At 49.9% G+C, this 25770-nt stretch overlaps 1 protein-coding gene across 3 annotated transcripts in view; it reads left to right on the top strand.

Annotated features, from left to right (window-relative positions):
* Positions 1-25770, top strand: part of LARGE1 (LARGE xylosyl- and glucuronyltransferase 1) — a 528909-nt gene that overhangs the window by 130730 nt on the left and 372409 nt on the right. For all 3 annotated transcript variants that reach the window (XM_047740096.1, XM_047740097.1, XM_047740094.1), the window contains exon 2: positions 6834-7021. In XM_047740096.1, coding sequence (XP_047596052.1) covers positions 6916-7021 — 106 coding nt within the window. In that variant the 5' untranslated portion in view covers positions 6834-6915. The remainder of the gene's footprint in view (positions 1-6833; positions 7022-25770) is intronic.

Here is a 25770-nt window from a genome sequence, read left to right as displayed (position 1 = left end):
GCTTTGATGGAGATGATGATGCCCTTTAAGCAGGTGGAAAGCTCTGCAGAAGAGGGGGTGGGGAAGGGGGATATTGGGAATAATGTCTGAGGCACACATGGTAGGGGAAGGTCTTTGTACACGTGATTCTGGAGGTCAGAGGAGAGGCCAGAGCTGGAGATAAAAAATGTGGGAGGCACCAGCCTGGTGACCGTCTCATAGGACATTAGAATGAGGGATCTCACCTGGGGAGAGAAAACACCATAGATCCCACACTGAATCCTGGAGCCCTCCTGGAATTTGTCATTCGAAAAAGAGAAGACTTGAGGAGAAAGGGAATGTATGAAATAAATATTTCATGTAATAAGAAAGTGAGTTTACCAGAGAAAGGTAATAGTGTCTCTTAGCAGTTGACTGCCCATTTGAGATCAGACATGATTAAATGGAATGAAATTAGTGGTTTCCTACTCCAACATTTGCCTTCCCAAGGAGAGCCATGGTGAACATGTATGGTTTTGCTTCTCTGCCTGAGTGGGTTTTTCCAGGTTAGTACAGCTGGAGAGAAGGAGGGCCAAGGGGGCTGTGCGTGCTCGAGGAGGGAGGTTACAATCCTGAATCATGGCCTCTCAGCCGAATGAGAGCGAACATCAAGAAAATCTAGAGCTGGGTGTGGGTAGCCATGAAGAAAGCTGGTGATGGATTGGGGTTCACGGTGGCCGTGACGAATTTGTGCAATGACAGCCTGGGAAGGCTGACAGGGGTTGATACTGACATTTGAGCTTTTGGTTGGGGTGACACCAAGTTCTAGAATGTAGATTTGGTCCAGATGGAATGGCATTTTCAACTGACTGTCATGGAATTGGGGAGGAGAGGTGAGAGAGAGTGTGGTGGACATTGAGGTCTTCTGCAGGTGAAAGTGACAAGGACAGAGAGAATAATGGGGAACCACAGAGGAACACGGTCTTCAGAAGAGGGAGGGCCAGTAAGAGGGGGCAGACGCCTGGAAGCTAGGAGGGCAGAGGCCCGCATCCTAGCCCTTAGGTATCTGCATGAGAGAGAGTAGGGGAAGGGGTTCTCCTTTGGGGAAACAGTGATCCAGGGCCCAGTTGTCCTTTCCCTCAAGAGCAGAGCTGGAATGAAGCCAGGGGAAGTGGAGGATAAAGAGGAATTAGCTGATCCCATAGCGGAAGTTCCTCAGGATTCCATCCTTGGGCTTGGGAGGAAGGTGTGGGCTGGCACTTGTGTCACACTTGTAGTTTGTATGATAATGCATATCAGGGACGTGGCTGGCTGTGACCGAGGTAGTCATTGGTCCGTTCAATAAATCCCTCTGATCTCGTCCTACATGCTATATGTGTGCTAGCAGCAAAGAAAACAGCAGTGGCCGAAACAGAGCACCTGCCCTCGAGGCGTTGTGCTCCGACTGGGGAGACAGACTGGTTATCAGTGGTGTGTCTTGTAGCCCAGAACGGATTTTCTGTTTTCTCAGGAAGCACTGGAATTTGAGTCCCAGGGTTTCCAACAACGAAGTCAGTGTCCTCAGCCTTTCTTGGTCTGCAAGGTGGGTATAGCGATGCCTTGGTGGGTGGTGGTGGAGCTTTGTGTCAGTAGTGTTTTTGATGGGAGGTCAGGATGGGTCATCGGAGCCATTCGAGTCCATAGGATGCTTCTGCTTAAGTAGAAAAAGACACTTCTCCTTCTAGGAACTCTCCTTCCATCTGTCGGAGAGCTGTTGTGAAAAAGGGACGGTCAACAAAGTCTAGGATGTGCTGGTTCTCCCTAGCACCCTGGCCAGTCCCTGCAGGGGAGAGGGGAGGGAGGGGACCAATAGCAGTGGGGGGAGGCCAGCTTTATTTATCAATAACTGGTAAGTTGCTCAATGCTTTAATAGAGTATAGGCGTCTCAGTGATGTGGCCTCGCATTCCCTGGGTTCTTGTTAAAATGCAGATTTTGATCTGTGGCGCTTGGAGCAGTGGGGCGGTGGTACCTGATGGCTTGCATTTCTGGGAGGAGCTACCGCTGCTGCTGGTTGGTTCAGGGACCATACTTCAGATGAAGATGGCTAAGTGTCAACTCTGGGCTCAGCTGCTGGTCTCAGGCAGAAGCTGAAAACAAACACGAGAGGACCTGGATCCTTGGTCCTCAAGGGGGTTTGGTGTAGGGAAGAGAAATTAATGCCAGGAAATGATTCAAAGACCGTGATGTATCAGGAATGTGTTCCTGACCGCCTTTGGAGTTTAGAACAAAGGGAGGAGCCCCTCCAGGTCTGGACTTGTTGGGAGATGTTCCGCCGAAGCAGCAAGGACTTGAAATTCCTCGGGAGGTCCCGCAGAGGAGGAAAGGCATGGCTGGAGAGTCAGGCTGTGCTTGAGAGGCTCCGGAAAGGTGGGAGGTATAATAATACAAATCACGAAAAACAAAGCTAACATCTAGGGAGGGTCTGTCTGCTGTAGGACCTGTACTGGAAGCTCAGGGAAGGCCAGCCCTGTGCCCTCTTAGGAACTGGGGCAGCATCTTGCAAGAAAGGGTCACTTGAGAGACTCGGATGGCAGTGTGGAACTGATAGGATTCACCCGATCTTAAAGTTACAGTCGGTGACCCTACTCTGTTGCCTGCCTATAAGATGAGTTTGGCTCTGAAGGGTTTTGGCCATTAGTTTCCTTAGACTTTTTGTTTGTTTCTTTTGGAGATACTTAGATCTTAGATACTTAGATACTTAGATACTTATTCCCTCTTTGTGTGCAATATTTCTAGGTAACTCATACATCTTGAACACCCACGAAAACTCGTTTGTGATGATGCTGATTAAAAGACAATCTCCAGGGGCGCCTGGCTGGCTCAGTTGGTGAAGCATGTGACTCTTGACCTTGGGGTTGCCAGTTCAAGCCCCACACAGGCTGTGGAGCTGACTTAAAAATAGTTTAAGAAACAAAACAAAAAAAAACAAGGACAATCTCCAGTGTTGATCAGATCAACATTTGGAATGTGAGCTTCCGACTAGAGTCTCTCAAATGGTAGCTGGCCACCCCTGGAGGGTGTTTTCTCAATGAGGATCCTACAGATTTTAAATCACTGCACCTCGCATGCAAAGTGAAACTAACACACGTATTCTTCACTGTTTGCACTTATGTAGTTCGGATCATGTGCAATATACCAAGAAGACATGATAATTCAAGTTTTTAAATTTTTTTTTAAAGATTTTATTTATTTATTTGACAGAGAGAGATCACAAGTAGGCAGAGAGGCAGGCAGAGAGAGAGGAGGAAGCAGGCTCCCTGCTGAGAGAGAGCCCGATGCGGGACTCAATCCCAGGACCCTGAGATCATGACCTGAGCCAAAGGCAAAGGCTTAACCCAATGAGCCACCCAGGTGCCCCAACCTGTAACTTTTATACCTTTTTTTGTATGTACAGTTTTATTTAGGTATTTATTCATGTGTATACAGTGTATTACGTCAGACTGAAGGATACTTGTAATCACAGTTTACTTTCAGCTGTGAATGCTGTTTTTTGTGGCTTTAATTGATCACGATAATCTTTCTGGCTCATGCAATGTTTTGCATAAATGTGAATTTCATTGGTTGAGACATATGGGAGAAGACAGATGGAGTAGTAGATGTTTTAGTAGGAGAAATTGACCAGCCTGGGAAAGGAATTGGGTGTTGGGTTTGAGGCAGGGGCATTTTAGCCATGACTCTTTGCCCCATCTGTTCACCCAGGGGTCTCGTCTCCTTCTGACCAGACAAAAGCAGGTTCCAGACTGGTTTACCCAGGTCACCCATCAACATTTGCCCGTGTGTGGGAGGTAATTTCCAGCCCACCTCTGGTTTCTTCTTTCCTTCCTTCTTGTGTTGATTCCTGTATTGACTTCCTAGAGTAGCTTCCAATAAAAATTGAGATTTTTCTTTAGAATGTGTTTTTAGTGCACAGAGGTGTCATTTAAAAGTCAAATCCATGAAGGAATATTTTTTACCTGCTGGGTTTAATTTCAGACGCCAGCGTTATCATAAAATGCAAGCCACCCTAGACTCTGTTTTAAAACTTTGGGCGAATTATGCCAGTTGAAATTAACTTTTGCAGATGGAGCGAGGAAAAGAGGAAAATAAGTGTCTTAAAGAGTTTTTTTAAATGCTTTTAAATATTAACGCCACTTGAGTTCAGCTCCATATAATATTCCTGCTTTCCCCTGAAACCCAAATTCACCAATAGCTTTCCAGTTTTTGTTCTATTGAACATTTTTTTTTTAAATGAGAGCAAACAGTGGCAATATATTTGACTCTGGGAAGAAAATAATCATAAGACTCAACATGAAGAATTTAGGTTAGGCCAGAAGGAAAATGACCCCTGGTAAATGTTGTTAGACTCAGTTCCTTAGGGAGAGGAGAGCCTGAGGTGTCGCTGCCATAGGTGTGTATGACCTTTGGCTAATTGGTCTTTCGAGGCCTCGGTTTCTCATCCATTAAATGGGGATGCAAACTGGTTCCTACCTCATAGGTTATTACTGCTAGTTGTCTTTGCTGCTATTATTATAGGTGACCTGCAAAACAGAACAAGCCGGGGCACCTGGGTGGCTCAGTGGGTTAAGCCTCTGCCTTTGGCTCAGGTCATGATCTCAGGGTCCTGGGATCGAGTCCCACATCGGGCTCTCTGCTCAGTGGGGAGCCTGCTTCCTCCTCTCTCTCTCTGCCTGCCTCTCTGCCTACTTGTGATCTTTCTCTGTCAAATAAATAAATAAATTCTTAAAAAAAAAAAAACAACAACAAAACAAAACCCACAAAGGGCCATTCTAACGTGGTGGTGTCTTCTAATGGAGATTCCCATAGAGATGCTTCAGGCTGAGATCACCCATTGCATGGTGATCTGTTTTCTGGAAAAGCCTGAGCAGGGCTGCTCTACCCTCCGTCTCAGGAGGAGGTGGGGCTCACCCTGTCACGAGCCCCATCCGTCTTTGCTGGGCACTTACTCAAGGGCTCTCTCACTTAAGACCCTCCGACAGAGTGCATTGCTTTCAAGAATCAAAAGGAAGCTTACCCAGCGACAGGGGGCTTGCCACTGCACAGCTAGTCGCGCGTGGGACTGGATTTGAATCCAGATCTAACTGCATAGCCTCCTGTCCCCTGTTCCTCCTGCGAGATGGGCCCGTGTCGGGGCGATCCTCACCCACGGCTATCATTGGTGACTCACAGATTGTGTGAGGGGTTCGCTGCCCGAGCTCCAGAATGAAAAACTTCCCACGGCCAGGGATGGGGAGACGTTTCTCCAATCAACATGCTTTGTTTAAAGCAATTTTGTTTGTTTGGTTTCCCTTGCTAGTCCACGCCCTCTAGCCCTGCGGTCATTCATCTGTTCCAAAGGGGGGCCATTCAGAAAATCGTCTCAGAGTGGGTGCAGAAGCCCGTCTGGCCTTGACAGTTGAGATGGCTCCATTAGATGTTCAATGCCAGCAACTTGCTGAACACAGACTCCTGAAGCTTGGAAGGGCCGCCTTCGGTTAGGATCTGATCCCACTGATTCGTTCAGCAGTTATCACCCAGCCTGCAGGTGACAGACGGTATGCCCAGTCTTGGGGAGTGCACGGTGAGTGGACACGGTCTGTCTCCCGGAAACCCCCAGGCTGGTGGGGAGGGCAGACGGTTCAACCAGACCATCGTCCTATGGAGTTTAAAGGTTAGGGCAGAGGGAAGGGCATACTATGGGGAACACCCAGAGGGACACCCAAACCAGCAATTTCACGGACATCCATCCTCTGGGGGCGGGAAGCCGTGTGTAGCAGCTGCAGGGGTGGGTTCTGCTCCTTTTGGGAAGCTCCTAACGGGGACTCCTTGCTCCGCTGGCAGCCAGTGTGACTTCAAAGAGAGGAGAGGGGTGGAAATGAAATTGCGTGGTCTGTTGGTTTTTAAATTCCTTTATAAGGCATGTGGCTGCCGGTCAGATCCCTGGGTGGAGGATTCTGGGCCTTGGCCGCAGGTGCGTTGACCTTCTCCCTCTTCCTTGGACATGTCTCAGCGAGTCTTCTGCATGGCCCGAGGACTGGCTCTCTGCAGGCTGGTGACAGGTTATCTGTTCCTCTCCCGTCTTCTGCGCGTTTTAATCATTCCTGTGCTTTTCTGAACATCTTCCTCCACATTCAAGGTGGAAGCTGTTAAGAGTCCCCGAGGACCGTTTTTAGGTTATCGGCTAGGATCGGGATGTCGTTCCCTGCATGTGACCTTGCGGCCAAGCCAGCCTCTTCTCTGAGTGTGCCGGCAGGCAGCCCCAGGTGCCTTCCGCCGGCTCTCCGTGTCTCGAACTCGGGAACCCTTCTGCCCTCTTGACTGCCTGGGGATCGGTCAGCAACTTCCTTTGCCTTCCCACAGAGTTCCGTGCAATTCTCTGTCCTCAGCATTTCTGGAGTTCCCATGGATGTTTTATGTTGGTCTTTCTTGTTAGACTATGTTCTTTGACGCTAACCCGCATTCCTGTTGCTTTTGAAAACACAGCACTCGGTTAGCGCTTGGTACATACAAGGCGCTAACTAAATGCATTTTTAGTAAGTGTGTGTGTTCAAACTTCAGACGAATCTGTGCTCAAAATACTTGTGTGTGTGTGTGTGGGTGTGTGTGTGTGTGTGTGTGCAAGAGAGAGTGGGAAGGGGGGCAGGAGAGATGTCATAGTTGTCATCATCCTTTATTTACTAAGGAGCTGTCATGGTTTGAGTAGATGTAAGACTGCGGCATCGTCTCTTAGTCTAGAAGGTCAGCAGGAAGTCGCCAAGGAGCCAGATACTTTCAGGATCTCCGGGATGCCTCTCCCTTGCAATTTTCGTCCTTTTACGGTGCTGGGAGCTCAGCTCTTCCTCTTTGCTCTTCCTTTCAGAAAGTATTATGAGGGAGGCCGAGGACCCCATGCTCCGAGCAGAGAAGCGGCGCTGGGATTAGGGGTTGCCACTTCTGAGAGGATGCTGGGAATCTGCAGAGGGAGACGGAAATTCCTGGCTGCCTCCCTGACCGTTCTCTGCATCCCAGCCATCACCTGGCTTTACCTGTTCGCCGGGAGCTTGGAAGGTAAGAAGGCGGCTTCTGCACAGGGTGGAACAGGGAGGGAGGACAGAGGATACGGGCCTTCCCAGAGTCCTCAGAAAGCCCCTCTGGGTCATGTGATCCCAGCTTGTCATCGCGCGGAGCAGGAGGAAATGGGTGCCCTCTTGCACGTGGGTGCGGGCTGAGACTTGCTAGGTTTGCATGGGTGGTGGGGGGTGTCAGTAGGGAGGAGGACAGAATGCAAACGAAAGCAAAACGAGGTGCACCTTCATCCAGTGGCATGGTGGGAGGGGACGCCCATGTCAGAGACCAACTTTGCACGTCGATCCTTGTGCCGATGAGGGGCGGGAGGTTGGGGCCCCGGAAGGATTACTCCACTGTTCATGGAAACCAGATGTTTCATTTATTCTGAGGTTTATGCCTTTACTCACACATTGAACCTTTTTTTTTTTTTTTTTCACACATTGAACCTTTTATTGTCACCATTGCTATGGCTCGTGTTGAACCCCTCTGCTGGGCCAGGAGTGGGGAAGGCAGTGGTCCAGATCTGGTTGGGTACGGTGCCCTAGAGGCAGCAGACGGGTTAGCCCAGTTAGCCCACATATAGGGCACCACAGAAGATGGTTGTGGGAGCCGGGCAGGTGCAAGAGATGCACAGCTACACCGACAGGCTGCTTTGGGAGAGCTGCCCTTGCCCAACAAAAAGAAATGAACGCCAGTCCCCGTCACTGCAGAAACCAGCAGAGGAGACCAGACTAGCCCTTCCTTCAGCCAGCAGTTTCCCGGGCCGTGCGCTGTTCCATGGATTGAAGACGGTTTTCTGAGCTTCAGAGGGGGAAGGGATGACAGTGTTGAGGAGGACACTGTCTTTTTATTTGCGCCCACAAGTGAGGTAAAAAAAAAAAAAAAAATCCCCAGTGAAGAGCTATCTCAAGGAAGTCACTGCTGTTTTATTTTTCTCCAAAGATTTTACTGATTCATTTTTAGAGAGAAAAAGAATGAGGGGAGAGGCAGAGGGGGAGGGAAGGGACAAGCAGACTCCATACTGAGCACAGAATCCCACGTGGGGCGCAGCCCCACAACCCCGAGACCACGATCTGAGTGGAAATTGAGAGTCGGACACTCATCCCCCCCATCCCCATTTTTTTCAAACATTTTCATTTTTTAGAGAGGGAGAGAGAGTGTCACTACTGGATTTTTCAGCATTTCCTTTATGCATAATTTTATTGACAGCTCAGGCCGACCTTTTAAGTAGGAGTTCCACTTCCCTTTCTGAGGTTTGCTCAGCTGCATAGGATGGAGGTGGCACTGTGTGCCTCCAGAGCAGGCAAGGGCCTATTACTTCCCTGTCCCATGCCTCCCCAGAGTAGAGGAGTTTCCACCTGATCTGCTAAATGGGGTAAATGATGCTGTGGCAGTGGGTCAGTAAGTTTTGGCAAAGAGATCAGAGGGAGGAAGGTGAGTTGCCCTTGATCCTAGAAGGGACCGAAGGAAGCATTATGCCAGGAACGATGGAAGAGCCTTGGAAAAGAAGGTTGAGGGCACCCGGTGCCGGTCCAGGGCCAGTACCGGGAAACACTGACTTTGCCAGTACAAGTGGACGGATACTGATCCTAATAGTATAAGAATAATAACAACAGTAACGAGGATGATCGTGTTTTAGGCATTGTTGCAGACCAGGTTTGGTTGCAAGGATTTTGCATGCATTGACTCTTTCTCAGTGGTAATCCCTTGTAGTTGGTACAGAAGAGGATGGGGAGGCAGAAGTCCCACAGTGATCTGTCCAAGGCCCCAGACCCAGTCAGGATGGATCTGGGTTATTGGACTCGAGATCTGGAGTTTCTAACTACAATGCCATGTTGTAGATGGGGACTTCAGTGAGGTAGCAGGCTTTGGCGAGGGTTTGACGAGGTGTCACATGACCTTTCTGGGAGGCTGTGAGCAGAATTTTGATTTGCGCTCATTGATGGATACCCAGCCCCAAATGAATTTGGCAACAAGGGAACCTGGGAACTGATGAAACCACTAAGTTCAAAGGTAGGATAGGCTTCAGGAAGGGTTGGATCTAGGGGCTCCAATGATATTTTTGTAGCTCAGTCTCCCTCCTTCCCTTTGCTCTACTTTTCTCTGCTGTGGTTTCTTTTTTTTTTTTTTTTTTTTTTTTTTAAAGATTTTATTTATTTATTTGACAGAGAGAGAAGAGATCACAAGTAGACAGAGAGGCAGGCAGAGAGAGAGAGAGAGGGAAGCAGGCTCCCTGCTAAGCAGAGAGCCCGATGCGGGACTCGATCCCAGGACCCTGAGATCATGACCTGAGCCGAAGGCAGCGGCTTAACCCACTGAGCCACCCAGGCGCCCTCTGCTGTGGTTTCTTTTAGGCAGTTTTATCTACACAGAGGAAGCTGTAGCTTACAACTTACCCTCACCAGTGCCTGTAGAAAGAGTTCCTTCTCCCCCTAATTGTGCGATATTTCCTCAGATTGGATTATCCCTGGTCACCTGTAGTCTAGAGACTATTCACTGCTGTTGGCGGAGGCTGTGAGCCCTGTGCCTATTTTTGGTCATAGGGTAGAGAAGGTCCCTAAAACATGTGGAATCAGAATGGGGGATGGGTGGCCCCCAACGGTAAGTGGTGGAATGGTGGAGTTTCCAAAAACAGAGACTGGGAATTGATCTGTGTCATGGAGAATTCATACATAATCAACTGTGCTTAGCGATAGGTTGATATCAGCTAGAAGTCTGCTTTCCACCATCATGCTATGTGGGCCAGCTCTACTGGATGGAGTGACCGTGATCCTTGACTTTGAATGATTTTATTAGACGGGCAGATAGATGACGGGAAATGGGGAGGATCGAGGCAATCATACTCTGAGGTGACCTGCACAGACTGGGTATAGGTGCCCTATTTATCAACATGATGCTTAATCATAAATCCTCCCCTTGGGACCGAATCACAAAAGACATTAAACAGGGGCTAGATGATGTGAGTACATTAACAGGTGTTCTGGCTAGAATGACAAAGGTGACCGTTGTCTTTTACATGGTATCCGTTAGTCCGTAGCCGAACCACAGCATTTGCTTCTGGATGCCGCACTTTGAGAACAGTTGAGACCAGTCAGCACATTTAGGAGAACCTAGGTGAATGGCAGTGCCCATTCAAACCTTGTTATGTACAAAATAGTGGAAGGAATTTAGGCTGTTTACCTTGGAGAAGCAGAAGCTGTAACTGTACCTGGTCAGCTTCAGCACGTGGTCACAGGGCTGTCACCTGAAAGAGAGATGGCCCCCAGATGTATGGAGGACATGGCAGGGAGCCACCTGTCAAGGTCATCCTAATAAAGGATCACTCTGTCCAGGGCTGGAATGAGCCGCCCTGAGAGGTAGGGAAGCACCTAACATGAGAGGTGTGTATGCAGGAATACAGGGTGGTGGTGGGGGCAGTGGGGGGCGCTCAGCGTCAGGATGACCTGCCTGACCCCATCCTGACCCAGAGTCCGGAGACTCCGGAAAATCCAGAAAAGGCCGAGTCTTCACTGGGAGACAAAGGATACCTCGGCACAGCCCCTGCCAGTTGCCAGCAGACATCCGTGCATTTCCAAAAGAGCCCGTGGAGACAGTCTTTTCTCTGTAGTTAAACATAACAACTTTGCAAACCGTTTATTGTCACCCTTGAGTTTTCTGTTTCAAGGCAGGTGGAGCCGTAAATCAGGGACAGAGTCGCTGCCTGCATTCATGGAAACGCTATTTATACTTTATGTGAGTTTATTTATTTTTCAACCCTGTTTAATTTCAGGGGATCACTGGGAGATGTAGACGCCCTCAGCAGAATGTTTGGAAGTTAGATTACCTGCAGCAGCAAGAGACATTGGGATCACCTTAGATGGGGCGGGGGTGGCGTGGGAGAGGGTCACAGGCCCCCAGATCAGCTGAGCCACAGTAGCTGGGTGACTAGGGGTACGGTCACCGCTCTTTCTGGGCCTTCATCTCCTGCTGCATGAAATGACATAAAACTGAAGGTCATCTGTGGGGGCTGTTAGGGCACTAACATTGTAGAACTTTTCTGTGCTAAGCATGTGATGTGAATGATTTGGAAATGACCAGAATCTTACCCAGTTAATGGGAAATAGATCCAGAAGAGGGAATGGGCTTCCTGGGATTTTCTCCTGAGTGTGGAATCAGGGTCAGTGCAAAGAAGTTACCGGGAAGCAGGCATTGTCTTAATATGAGAAGGAACTCCTGTTGCGAGAAGTAGACTTCCCAGGCCTTAGAGTTATGCTCTGGGACAGTGAGATGTCCCTGCTCAGAGCTGTTTGTCGGAGGCCAAGTGACTGTCGGTTACGGATAATGCACAGGGGATGTTTCTGCTGGTATTCAACCCCTAGGTTCCTAAGCCCTACTTCCTTCATTTCTTCTCCAGTCCACCCTTCCTCCTCTAGCATCTCGGTGACCCTTCCCAGCTGCCCATCCTTCGTGCTCGAAGTGGTGAGTCTTTGCTTCAACCCTTGGGTCTCAGCTGAGCACGCCGGCCCCTCACCCTTAACGATGTTGGCTTCCTGGGCCACATGTGCCCAAACTCCTTGTACTGTCTTTTCACACCTTCTTTACTTTACTTTTCGTGTGTGTGTGTGTGTGTGTGTGTGTGTGTGTGTGTGTTTCTAATCACGTGTCTTCACAAGTGAGTACCAGTGTCAGGAAGGAAGGGAGAGGTTCTCTTCTGTTCAGGCTTTCGTCTCTAGAGGAGCCAGGAGAACTGTTTGTTGAATGAGTGAATGAGCGAAAAAGGCCCTCTTTTGGCTTAGAGGACTCACGACTCTCCCTGTTGCCTCCTGGATTCCCTCCAGACTCCTGATCCTGGCTCGGGGTCTTTCACAGGCATTTTCCCTTCACTTCTAATTTGTCTTCACCCAGGTGAGCGCCTCATCGAACACCCTGAGAAAACTTTTGTTTTCTTGCTTCTTAATGTTGGCCCTTTGCTCCTTCTGCCGAGTGTGCAATTCTCTTTTTTTCCACTGCCCTTCCTCCCAGCTGGCGTCTTCGATGCCCATGTTCAATGTCATTTTCTCCTAATGTCTGGTCCCGTGGGGGGAGCTTCTCTCCCAGCATTCATCAAGGGGTGGTTTGCTTGTTTGGTGTCTTTCTAGCCGCTCGCTTTTGAGTTTGGGGACTGTTTCGCTCATCTTCACATTGTCAGAGTCTGGGTATCACTCTCAGTGGGTCCTCAGTGTGAATGTCGACTGGAGGGAGTCTGGATATTGAAGGGACACAGGAGTCACTGCTGGGGCTCTGAGCATCTGTGATTTCGAGAGCCTAGAATCCGGTTCCAGGAGCCTCCCCTTCCTTCTGGATGTGATATTCATTCTGGGACTTGAGGAAATTTCTGCTTAAACACACCTCTGTTTGAATTTAGATCGTGCCGATTACTATCTACCAGAGTGCCCTTTTCTCGTGGGTATGTGACTTTCTTTTGCTGGGTGTGGTTCTTTCTCCTCGGGGCATCAAGGAGGTGGTGTTCGGCTGTTACTGGATTACCAGCATGTGGAGAAATCGTGCTTTTCCACCAATGAGAAGATGGTTCACACATGCTGACCTCTAAGAATTTATAGCCAGCTCCGTGCAGAAATTCGTTCCAGAAGCTCTCTGTGGTCAGGGAGGCCTGCCAGCGGAGGGTGCAGGTGTTATTATTATTATTTTTTAAGATTTTATTTATTTATTTGACAGACCAAGATCACAAGTAGGCAGAGAGGCAAGCAGAGGACAGGGGGAAGTAGGCTCCCCGCTGACCAGAGAGCCTGATGCAGGGCTCGATCCCAGGACCCTGGGATCATGACCTGAGCCGAAGGCAGAGGCTTTAACCCATGAGCCACCCAGGCCCCCCATGTGCAGGTGTTATTTGAAAGGAAACATTCTTCCACGGATGCAAAGTCCTGAACATTTAAAACCCATGTCATGAATGGGCACAGGATATTAATTTCTGGACGGATTTCAGCCCACACCCACATTCTCATTCACTGTTCAGCCCGTCCTTATCGCCTCAGAGTCCTCCTGAAATGAATGGTTTGAGAGTCGTCTTGATAAATTTGAACAAAAAGAAATGGGGTCCTGACATTGGACTGTTTTGAAGAGTTGCAGTGAGAACCAAGGAGTTGTAAGTTAAACATTTTCTTTGCTTTATCGCTGTGGGGGATCATGGGGCCCATGAGCCGTGGAACAGGAGAGGGGGTGGGCAGGGGAGGCTTTTCTCCAAGCAGAGCTTGTTCAGACACGACTGATTCCCCGGCCTCACGCCTGCGTCCCTCGGCCCAGAGCCTGCGGGATGCTGGTGAGCTCAGAGTATGCAGGGAGCTAGTGAATAATTTGCTCAAGGTTTCAGTATCCCCTGAGGCTAGGCTCTGTGGCAGCTGTGATGGCAGCCAAGCCATCCTGCCTTCCTGCCAATGGCCCTACCAGATCCCTTAATAAGGGTATTACAGGGTCTGAGAACAAAGGGTGCTGAATGCAAAATGAAACGGGAAGTGTATTATACAAATTGTGTTTAATGTGTCAGAAATGAAGGGCTTTCCTGGCCAATGCTAATGAGCTGTTCGTAAGCTCCAGCAGAAGCCTGCAAAGCAGGGCAGGAGTGAGGCAGTGGCGAGGAGAGACCTGAGGCACAGGTGCAGGGGGCTGCGCGCATCTCTGCTCCTTACCTGGGGCTTGGAAGCATCTCTTTTAGCTCTCAGACTCTGAGGGTAGTTGAAACCTGTCACAGTTGTATCCAGGTGTGAGGTGGTTGCTAAGGTGACCTTGACTTTTGCACTAGGCTTTGATCCTATAGCATCACCGGCGGTCCTGCTGGAGTAGAGCAAACGGCCCCGACACCACGTGGTCATTTGGCTGCGCCTCCTGGAGGAGCTCGTGGCTAGAACCTTGTACCAGGTGTTAGGAAACCCAGTGTCTGCTAATGTATGCCTTTCCTGTGGCTGCGGTTACAAAGTCCCACACGTTCAGTGCTGAAAGGACCACAGATTTATTGTCTTACGGTTCTGGAGGTCAGAAATCGACAGTCAGGTCTCATTAGGGTAAAGCCAAATGCTGGCACGGCTGGCTCCTTCTGGAGGGCCCGGCGGGTATCCATCTCTGGGCCGTTCTCAAGGGCAGAAGTGGAGTTCCTTCAGATTCCTCTTGCTGACTCTGAGCTCTGCTGCTGGAAATTGTCCCATCTCCTTCTGTGACTGTCGTCTTCTTAAAAGGAACCTTGGGAGTCCATTGGGCCCAGTTGGAGAGTCCAGAATCATCATCATTCCATCTTCTGATGGAATGCGATGCGAAGTTCCTTCTGCCATGGAAGGTGACAGATTCACGGGCTGTGGGGGATTAGTGCATGACCCACTGGGGGGTCATTTGGCCCGCCCTCCACATTGCCCGGTCCTATTCTCTGCATCCCCTCCCTCGTGTTCTCCTTTAGAGACAAAGCAAGAGGTGTTCGATCATCTCTTCTATGGGTATCTCATCCTGCTCTAGGAGTTCCAGGTTCTATAATTTTAATACATAGAAACATCCAGCAGGACTTACCGCGCATGAAAAAGACACTGAATTCAGATGCGTGTGTTCAAACAACTTTAAACCATAATATTTTGTCTGTCACAGATGTTTAATCAATAATGATCGGATAAGGTTTTCTGAAAAGGACAGGAACTTCTGTGTTTGGGGGTGCTGGTCTTCAAGTGATTTTATTTTTTATCTCAAACGGCAATTTAACCAACGAAAGGGGTATTTCATTCAGAGAGACCTGTTGATGGTCTGTTAAGTAAAGTGTTTGTATAACTCCTCTGGAATATGATTTGGTGTTAGCACCGAAACCGGAACATACGCCATGACCCATCAGTTCTGTCCCTAGCCATATACCAGAGAGAGAATCTATGTACGTTTGCATTAAAAACATGTACAAGGATGTTCACAATCAGCATTATTTCTAATAGTGCTAAAGAGGGAAATAGTGAAATGTACAGCCATAGTACAGTAAACACGGAAATAGTGGCATGTTTCTATAGCGAAGTACTACGGAGCGGTGAAAATGAATATTCTCACAGATGGCATTGAGCAAAAACAGTCGCAGAGGAGCATGTGTGTTGGTGGATTCCAATTCCGCAAATACAAAACCAGACGAACGTTGATCTCAGGATGGAGACTGGGGCGAGGACCGAAGGAAGACTTTGGGACACTGGCAATTAACTTTAAAAAAAAAAAATTTCATTTATTTATTTGACAGACAGAGATCACGACTAGGCAGAGAGGCAGGCAGAGAGAGGGGGGGAAGCAGGCTTCCGATCCCAGGACCCCGAGATCATGACCTGAGCCGAAGGCAGAGGCTTAACCCACTGAGCCACCCAGGCACCCGGCAATTAACTTTTTAACCTGTGATTCTACAGGTAGGCTCGCTAGGTGAACATCCCTCAAATTTTTCATTTGTAATTCACTTTTCCATATGTATTATTTTATTTAAAAACAACTGTACCACTCCTGATTGTTAACTGAAGGGGAAGAGATTTTTGTGGGGTTTGCATTCTTTTCAGAAGAGAAGAATTTTATTAGCCTTTGGGATTTATGAATCTATGTCATTGTTTAACTTTGAAATTCAAATACTTTCTAAGCACGAAACTTTTCTTGGGGGATCTGTACTTGACACTTCTCTTTAACCACAGTTCCTTTTTTCCCCTCCTGATTGACCTCACATCTGGATACACAAGGCCCCGGTGGGGGTCGGATCACAGCACTGATGAGAGATCTGAAATTTGCTCATAAAACCCTGATTCTGAAAGAGTGTGTTCATCACTTTGAGACAGGATTAGTGTTCCCACCAGAACGCTGGCAATGACATGTTCCAATTAATATGGAAGTGATAGTATTTCTTCATATGGATACCAGACCATGTTGGATGAAAGTTTCTATCTGCATTCGTCACCCGACCTGCATCACCCTAAAACCCTTTTGCCTGAAAAAGAGATATTTATTATTATATTATTGTATATTATTATATATAATATATTATATATTATTCCGTGAAGACACGGAAGGGCTATGTACTATTTAAACTATAGCCACAGTGGGAGGGAGAGCAGTTGCTAGCTCCTGGTTAGTCAGACCCTGGCTGCGTCTGGCCCACGGTTGAGTTGGGCTTGGCCGGTGCCTTGCTTTTACCATTTTCAGCCTGATTATTGAGCATTAACACTTGGGAGGTTGCACATAAAAATCGAGCTTTCTGGCTCTCCTTAACAACATGGAAAGATCTAGCAACGCAGACCCTCCTTCGATCCTAGTGGCCGTGGGCTGGAGCGGAGTCCTAGCGGTCCCTTTGCGCAGTACATGACGCTGTAGTGTGTCACCGTGACCTCCTTCCTGGTTGGTCCCTGAGTCACTCTGTGCGCCGTTTTATGCAGAGCCGGACTGAGAAGAAAGAGCTCCTGGTCGTTCCTTGTTACTGGTTGACCCTGGCTGGCTCGGTTAGACTTGGCGTTTGGACTTCCTGGCTTCCTCTGTGCCATGTTCTGGGTCGGGGATGGGACCTGCCGGCTCTCCTGCCTCCCTCCAAACAGCTCCCCGCGTCTCCCGTTGGACGAGGAGGCCAAGGCTCAGGGCGTTGTGCTCCTTGGCCGGAGTCAGCCTGCTGGTAACTTGGGGAGCCGGCATTCAAACCCGGGCCTGGCCTGAAAAGGCCCCACGTGCTGCTCACTCTCAGTGACTTGCAGACACAGAAACGTCTAGCAGAGGAGATTTTAAAGTCCTCACGCTCATGTTCTTGACCTGGACAAGACAGAACCCCATCTTGGTCGAGAAGGCAGGCCATGTTCCGTGGCTGGTGGGATTATTCTAAGCCAATATAAGCAGAGAATACGATTAGTCCTTCGGTGCCGTTTGCATTTTGCCTCTGCCTTAGACTCCTACAATTAAGAGCGGGAATGAATTTTAGGATTCCTCTCAGCAGCCTCACAACCGAAGCCCATAAAACCTTTGGAAACCACTTGAGGTTTCCAGGGCAGGGGCTGATGGGGGAGGCGGTGAATGTGTCCCTGAGGGACGAGCGGCACTATTTAAATCTGACTGACAGTGGACCTGGTACTTTGCACCACTGCAGGTCGGTTCCTCCCCCCAAGGCAAGGGGGGCATGACTGTAGCTCCCGTGTTTGTCGTGAAACTGAGCAAAGTCCCTGTTACAGCGATGGCGTGTCCATTTTCTTCCTCTTCTATTTTCCTGGAGTGTTGGAAGGCCATCCTGGGACAGATGTAAAAGATCACCCACCTGGTCCAAACAAGGCCCACAGAGGCCACTGAAGTCTAGAGAAGTGGCCGTGCTACGCTCCCAGCCTCTGCGGGTGGTGCGGTTGGAACCAACAGCCGCTCAGACCGTCTCTATCACCACATGACTCAGTCCTTCTTACTCACCTCTTTGTTTCCCTTCTCGCAGAGACCATAGATAAAGGTCACATTCTGTCCTCCGCACTCTCTGTGGGTGCTGGAAAGCAGGGGGAGGAGGCGGGGACACTGAGACCTGTACCTGTGGTTGTCCGTGCACCTGCAGCTGCTTGGGGACCCAGGCACCGTGTTTGGGAAAGGGAAGCTCCTGCACGTGGATGGCCTGTCGTGAGAGCATTTGACAAGGAGCAGGGAAGAAAGGACCATTCTCTGAGGCCACGGTAAAGTCCCTGTGGAACAAGGTGGGTGTTCAGGGCTGTAGCTGAGCCCACACCCCGCCGCTCATTTCCAGGCCTGCCTTTAAATACTGTGTCCTCAGCCGAGAAGCTTAACCTCTCGGAGCCCAAATTGCCACGTCTAACATTGGGGTGCGGCTCCCTGTCGAACAGGGTTTTTGTGCAGATGGGAAGGAGTTCGTTGTGCCTAATGTAGAGTCGATTCAGAGTCCCTTCGTGTTCAGCGTGTTTTTATATGCTGGCTGTGCTCTCTGAAGCAAGAAAAAAAAAATCACTTACGGACTCACTGGGGTTGAATGTTGGCAACAGTGCCGCTCTGGAACCCCGAGTCATCAGGATCCTCCTCCTCTTTCCAGGGTGGGCCCCTTCGGCGATTGGTATCTGTCATTTTTGCTCCAGCAGAGGGCACTCCGCGTCCCGGCTCCTGCCTCCCGGGAATTCTCTTGCAGGAGCAGGTCAGGGAGTTGAAGCTTGCAATGGGGTCAGAGGCGGGAAGCCTCTCCAGGGCTCAGTAGGGAGCCAGCATGGTACTGCTGAGCAGAAGCTTTCTTCCCTACGTTTAACTGATCCTCCCACAGCTCCATTATGAAAGGCGGTGTTCCCCAAGATGGGCCACCGAGCTTCAGAGCCATTGGTGGATCATCCAAGAACTTTGAGTCATTCATTTGTTCAACAGACACAGGCACTGCTCTGGGAAACTGGGGATCAGGCTTTCTATCCCATGAGCCTGTCCTCTTGTGTCCCGGAGCGCCCTTTCTGGTGGCGGGGGGAGAGATGATTCACGGATAGCTTCCTGCCCTGCTGAGTGGGGTAGTTGCTACAAAGAAAACTAAAATGTGGCAAGATGGTGCTGAGGGCAGCAAGGGAGGGGAAGGGGCTATTTTAATAGGGCAGCAGGACAGGCCTCTCTGATGGGGGGACGTTTCTGCAGAGCCGGGTGGAGAGGGGAGTAGCAGCATTTCAGGCAGAGGGAACAGCGGGAAGTGGAGGATGCTTGGCACCTTTGCGGAAGGGCAAGGAGAAATCAGTTGGCTGGAGAGGGCGTGCAGTGGGCCAAGTCTGGAGAGGCCGGCGGGGCCCCCACACTGGCCTTGGGGAATTGGTCTTGGAGCTCTGTGCTCTGATGCCTTCATCGTCCTCGTCTCCTCGGGAAGCTTATTCTTTGGGAACTCCCTTTGGCTGTTAAGGTCAGAGGAACCTGAGCAAGCATGTCCTCCTCCTTCCTGGAAGGATCTCTGGTTCCAGCATTGCCTGATGATCAGAACCACCTGAGGTATTTGTTGAACTTGTAGACTCCCAGCCCCTCCAGGCCCTCAGAAAGAATACTGTTCCCCGGGGGTTCTACAGTGGAGGTACCTGACTTTTCAGTAAGTGTACTCGGTGAGCCTTCTCTTCTGCCAAGTCTGGTGAGTTGGACGTGAATCTAGGTCTTCCTCTTTTCTATGTACGTTTCCTTCTTCCCCTGGGAGGCTGATCTCAGCTCCCCTCCTCGACTTGTGGGCTCCAGGACTTGGATTTGAGAAGGATCAGGTTGGTGAGGACAGTGTGGATGGAATTCCTGCTGTGTATCTCCTGTGGCAGCCCAGCTTTCCACTTCATCCCTGACCTTGAAATCTTTGTCTGCACCCGCAGTTCCCAAGAGAGAGCTTACCTTCAAGCAATAGTGTTTGTGCCGCTGTTTGGCTTCTGGTGTTGGATGATCCCTCCCTTATGCAGAGGTTCCCTCCCCCCCTTTTTTTAAATTTTTAAAATTTTTAAATTTAAAAATTTTTTTTTAAATTTTTAAAATTTTTAAATTTAAAAAAATTTTTTTAAATTTTTAACACGGAGTTTCCCTTCCCTCTTTTGCAGAGTTGCTGGGTAGACTGGAGTAATGGTGCGTGTTGCTCAGAAGAGTGCCTGGCACGTGCTGAGTGCCAGATACATTGTTTTCTTACTAGTATTCACCCTAATTTCTACACCCTCACCCTTCTGTCATCTCCTCCGAATCCTTCGTGTTTGGCACGGTACCAGGAATACAGTAGTTGTTCAACATGTGTTGATGTGCCCAAGATAGAAATACTGGCTCTTTATCTAATGACGGTTTAGATTCTTGTAAAAACTCCCCTGTTCCTCAGAACAAATAAGGTAAGACCGGACCTTCCCATTTTACAGATGAGGAAACAGAGGCCCAGGAATGTTCAACCATTCGCTCAAGCTTTCAGAGCTAGCGCATGGTAGAGCTAAGGCCTAGCCCGGGGAAATCAGTGTTTGCCAAGATCCCTTCCATTCACCTCTTACTTAACTTGACGTGATTGTAGATCTTTCTCTTTTTGGTGGAAGTTCCTCTCTTCCTGCTTCCTTGTCCATGGAGTTTGGGAAAAGCTGATCGTTCCCCCTTGTGTGCGTAACTCTTCAGATGTTCTAGGAAAGTGTGTTGGACCAAAATTTCGAAGGTGGCGGAGAGCCCAGTTGTGTTACCCTTTCTTACTTTTCAAGCCCTGGAGTTTCTTGGCCCCTTGGGCTTCTCTGCCCATTGCCTCTGCCTTGTTGCAGGTTGAATCCATACTTCAGGGACAGATAAGGGTCAGGCTGTTCTAGAACAGTAGAGCTAACTAGGCTGTGCTTCCCCCCCACCCGGAAACCGTACCTGTGATTTATGCTCCCCAGCACGCAGTGCCTGGCTTCGTCCAGGGAGGTGGGGATGGGGGAGGCATGCTGGGGTCTGGGACTGTTCAGACCCGTCCAGCAGTGAATGTAGGCACTCCTCTGTGCCACACGTGAGAGCCGGGGCTGAGGTGGCAGAGAGTGAGACGGGTCTGCGCAGAGCAGCATCTCGCCCATGGCTTAATTTCATGTTTTGGATAAACACTGAGGTGAGTGGCGTGAAAGGGCAGAGACGGAAGGATCTCAGAGAGAGCGTATTTATGCTCTCCTTGTTTCCCCCTCACCACCTCTCTCGGTTTTAATAGAGCGTCCTGCCCGGTGGCTCTCTAGGCTGAAAGGAGTCTGCTTTTCCCCTTTCATCCACTCCTCTTCCCCAAACGGTCTCTATACTGCTTTCTAGATGTTTCCATGACAGGCAGTCGTCAGAATGAGACCCTTGAGTTGCCTATTTTCTCAGCTGCTTCACTCTTTCAGTTCCCAGGTGAAGCCTTGGGGCTTTTCAGGTGCCAGGACCATCGCTTCTGTCCGCCTTGCCTGCAGGACGATGGAAGTGTGTGCTGGTGAGCATTGGCTCCATGGGCTGTTCCCAGCTCTTCATTTCTTTCTGCAACGTCCCTCTCAGGCAGGTCCTACCCTCATCATCCTCGTATAGATCGAGTGCAGGGTGTTAGGAGGCTTGGCCTAGGTCGCAGAGCCATGAGCACAGACCCAGCTTGTCTGGCCCAGAGCCTGTGCTCTTAACTGCATACATACACACGGCCTCCTGCTTCCCTCTCTTCCGTTATGGTCAGCAGAATGCCTGTGGGTCTTCCTCTGTGCAGGCACTGTACCGGCCATGGGGGAACGGGGGAATATGGTTTTCCAGGGCATGGGGTTGGTATAGAAATTCAGAAGTCTGGTGTGATGAGAACACTGCATAAAGCCCAGTGGGCCGTGCATGGGCCTCAGGTCAGAAAAGGACTTTACCAAGAAGTGATCCTGGAGCTGGGTGTTGAAAGGGCAGGACGTGTGCTCTGGGGATTTGTGAGAGCCCTTTTGTCCTTTGGGAAGACATAGGAGGGAAACCACCAGGAGAAGAAGGATTTAGAAGGTATCTCCTCTGCCCCGTACATTGTCATGGCCCATCAGAAGAGCGTGCACCTGAACATGAGGACAGCAGGCGCATCAGAATGGAAGGGGCATGGGGCTGTGCAGACAGAAAGTGCTGGGTGTGAACTCCGTCTGCCATGCAGCAGCTGGGTAACCTCAGGCACACCACTTGCCTTGTCTACACCTGTTTCTCCTGCATAAATGAGGACAGCACTGCCTTCGTCCAGATTTACTCAGAGCTGAGTGTGAAGATTTACGTAGACCCCTGACGCATACTGGACTCTTGGTGAATTGTAGCTACTCGTTTTATTTATTTTTTTAAAAAGATTTTATTTATTCATTTGACAGAGATCACAAGTAGGCAGAGAGGCAGGCAGAGAGAGAGAGGAGGAAGGAAGCAGGCTCCCCGCTGAGCAGAGAGCCCGATGTGGGGCTCGACCCCAGGATCCTGAGATCATGACCCGAGCCGAAGGCAGAGGCTTTAACCCACGGAGCCACCCAGGCGCCCCTACTCGTTTTATTTTTGATGAGATCATTTATTGATAAACTTCAGATCTATAATTGCAAATCAAATACAGTATAAATAAATCTCTTTGGTACATGTTGTTGCCCAGTAAATAGAAGGCAGAGGCTTCTTGTACCTGCGGTGGGACTGGGCCGGCAGAGCCGAACCGGAAAAAGCACAAAAGGAGAATGGAGGGTGGTCAGGTGGATCGCCGAGGGTCCCCTGGCCAGTACGCAGTAGAGCCCACTTTCACAGTTGGCCACCGCAGCCCCTCTGAGAGTCTGGCTGGGCTGGCACTCTTTCTCTCAGAGAAAATTAAGATCCAGGGTAGCGGAATGTCTGGTTCAGTCATTCAGGTCCTTGGCACCTAGAGTGGATTATCGCTAAGAAGCCTCGCGGCAGGTCAGGGACTACTGTTTCCTAATCTGTAGGATGGAAGTGATATGTATCTGCCCCACCCACCTCAAAGTTGTCATGGAGATCAGCTGAAATAGTTCACCAAGAAAACTAAGAAGTCTATAGACGGGAGCTGGCCTGACAAAGGACGGGCGGAATTTCATTACCAGTTCTGATTTCCTGGGGTGCCCCCCACCCCGAGTCCATTCCCATTTTCAAGGAATAAGGAAAGTGTTTGGAAACTATTTTTGGTCCACACAAGGATCTTAGGATAGTAGTCAGAAAGGTGAAAAGTGCCTCCTCCTTCTGAATACAGCCGAGGTCTGCAGGATTAGAAGGTAGACGTGCTTTGTCCCAGAGCAGGATTTGGGTGGTGGCGGCGAGGTGTGGCAGAGGTGGCTGGCTGGAGCTTTCTCCAGAGAGTTCCTCCAGGCCCTGATGATGGGAAGGGGGGCGGCGTCAGGCAGGCTCAATGGCTGGGTTGGGCCCTCTTGATGGCAGAATGAGGATCTGACCACGACCACCCTCAACCCGGTCACACCTGGGTGTTGGGACCCTGAAACCCGTGACACCCAGCAGTGAGGTGAGGTAGGATGCCAATGTCAGCTGTCTCTGCTGGGAAAAAGGTTGTTTTATGGTAAGGCTGGGATGGCTTATTTCATTTCCAGTGTGAAGTAGACTCTGCATTTTCATACGCATCGTGAAGCAAAGTGTGGTTGGAGTAAGGCAGAGGCACCCCAAGGGCTTCGTGGTGCTGTCGTGGGAGGTAGGCTCGCAGGTGCACGGGTCTTGTATCCCCAGACTTGGTTCTACATGGGATTCTACCGCTCACCAGCTGCATCGCCCGGGAGTGGTCCCGTGCTGTCTTGGACCCTCCGCTCCTCCTCAGCCTTTAGGGGATGGTCTGCCAGGTGACCTAATAGGGGGCAGGAGTCTTGCACACATGGCGCCAGGCTTTCCAGGGTCCTTCGGCAGCTCTCAGCCCCCTTTATGGGAAACGGGATCAGAAGGAATGCAAGTAGTGTTTATCGAATCCTTACTTGTGCTTGGCACTATACTCTGGGGCTGACACAGATGCCCCTGTCTGTCCTCACCCCTGCCCCGTGAAGTTGGTCTCTTAATTATCCCTGTGTGCAGGTGAGGAAATGGAGGCACAGTGAGGTTAAGTTCCTTGCCCAAGGTCACTCTGCTGGGCAGTCAGGGAGATGGCCCCAGGGGCCACACTTCCAGTCATGGTGCTGTGCGCTTTTGCACACGGAGGGGAACCCTGTTGTCCCTGTCCGACAGATGGGGAAACCAAGGCAGCTGGTGATCAAACACCCTACAGCAACAGCTTTGGGGCGGACATTGGCATGTTTCTCCCTTGCGGATGGTGTAAAGCTGAGGCTGGATCTGCTGGGACGCTCAGCAGCAGGAGGAGGAATTTTTCTGTCCCAAACAGCGTCCTGTGGAGGGGGTGGTGTGGAACCAGGCTCCCGTCCTCTTCCTTTACGCCTCCTGGCTCTGGGCTTTGGAAAGGTTGGCTCTTTCCAGGGGTTATATCAGGACCCAACCGTAGGGCTCCTTTTCCCTTCTGGCCGCAGGTTTAGGTGTTCCGTGGGGCTGCGCAGTATCCCTGCTCCCCTGCAGTTCCTCCCCCGGGCTCCACTCCTGTCCACAATTGTGGCTTAGTGAGAAGTGACTGTCATGGGGCTGTGGGGGTGCTTCAGCTGGAATCGTGCAGCTCTGAGGACTCCAGCACCACCACACCCCCCTCCCACCCCAGGTTGGGTGTCCTCACCGTGTTTCTATACTTGGTTTCAGCATGGTTGTGCATTTAGGAAAGCATCCTTTCCCCCAGACATGCCAGTAGCCAGCCCCATGCCTGACATTGGCTCTCCCAGTGGCTGGATTTTCTGTGGGTATTTGCATTCCCATCACCCTGCAAGAGCCTTGAAGAGTCAAACTGGCTTCAGGGCCTCTTGAAATTCCCTCCCAGTGTCGCACGTCTTGGGGCTGTGATCTCTAATTGCAGTGATGGTCCTAGATTGGCCACTTATAAAAATACATCTTTTTTAACCTGCCCGACGGAAGTGTGTATCACTGTTTTTTGTTTTTGTTTTTGTTTTTTTAAATCTGAGAGCGGGGCAAATCGGTCTCAGTACTTTGCAGTACTGGAGCGTTTGTTCTATCCCCGTGTGTGCCTTATGTTCCCGTGTGCTGGTGATTACGTACACGGAGAACATACATGGGCCACAGACACCTTTTGATGATGCATTGACTTCCTGTGTGAATTCGAAACTAGTTCCCTTCACTTGCAAGTTTTTTGTTTTTTTTTTAAGATTTTCTTTATTAGAGAGAAAGAGAGCGAGAGAGAGCGCAAGAGAGAGGAGTGAGCACAAGCCAGGGGAGGGGCAGAGGGAGAAGCAGACTTCCCCACTGAGCGGGGAGCCCGATGAGTGGCTCCATCCCAGGACCCTGGGATCATGACCTGAGCTGAAATCAGATGCTTAACCGACTGAGTCACCCAGGCATCCCCATTTGAAGGTTTTTTTGTTAGTGAAATGATTCCAGTTCCTTCTGTAAAACGTGGGCGTAAACATTGTTCTGCACAAGGCCTGCCCTTCCGGATTATCCACCACGATTTCACGGTTCCCAAACCCTGAAGCCCAGTGTCAGGTGGTGTGGCATTTGGGGAGTCAGTTATCCTGAGACTATGAGGAAAATTTACCCAGGGTTCGTGTGTGAGGTTTAGTAGGAAGTGGGGGAGAGGATGACCCCTGTAACTGCCTTTTTTAATGACACACCCCCCCACCCCCCAAACACCTCCCTTGAGAAAATCCTGATATTTTTGAGCAGGGAAGACCTGCATCACTCCTGCTTCTTTGTACATTTCTTTGTGCATGTGGAGGTCTCTGGATGGCCAGCCGATTTTAGAGTCTTCGTTTCCTACTCCCCTGTTTTCCTGTTAGGTGATGGAGGAGGTGATTATCAAGTACTGGGCCTATGTTTGACCCTGGACTGGGGTCTGAGAAAGACACAGGTCAGGTTAAGGCATGGGCCCTGCCCTTAAGAAAACTTGTTCTGTTGTTAGTCTCCAGTGATAATGACCTTTCTGAAGGTGGTCATTCCCCGAGGACCGTGGATCCTTGGAAGAAAACAGACAAGGTGAAGCGACCATTGCTGCGGTGGAGGAGGGAGGTGATAGGATGATCAGTAGTGAAAATTTAAGTTTGGAGAGCAGCAATCTCTTTTGGAGGCCATGGTCTCCCAGTTACAATCTAGAGTAACTACTGTGTGAGAGGTATGTGCACCTGACTTTGAGAGTCCAGGAGGAAGGACACCTGACTCTCTGGGGACATCAAGGAAGGCTTTGTGAGGACTATACCTCTTGGGCTGGGTCTTGTGGAATGACAAGGAGCAAGCTAAGGAGAGCAGAGTTGGAAGACCACACACCCTGGCATACTACTTGT

This window comes from Lutra lutra, chromosome 8 (assembly GCF_902655055.1).
Source record: "Lutra lutra chromosome 8, mLutLut1.2, whole genome shotgun sequence".
In the NCBI taxonomy this organism is placed as follows: domain Eukaryota; kingdom Metazoa; phylum Chordata; class Mammalia; order Carnivora; family Mustelidae; genus Lutra; species Lutra lutra.
This window is presented reverse-complemented; position numbering and strand designations above follow the sequence as displayed.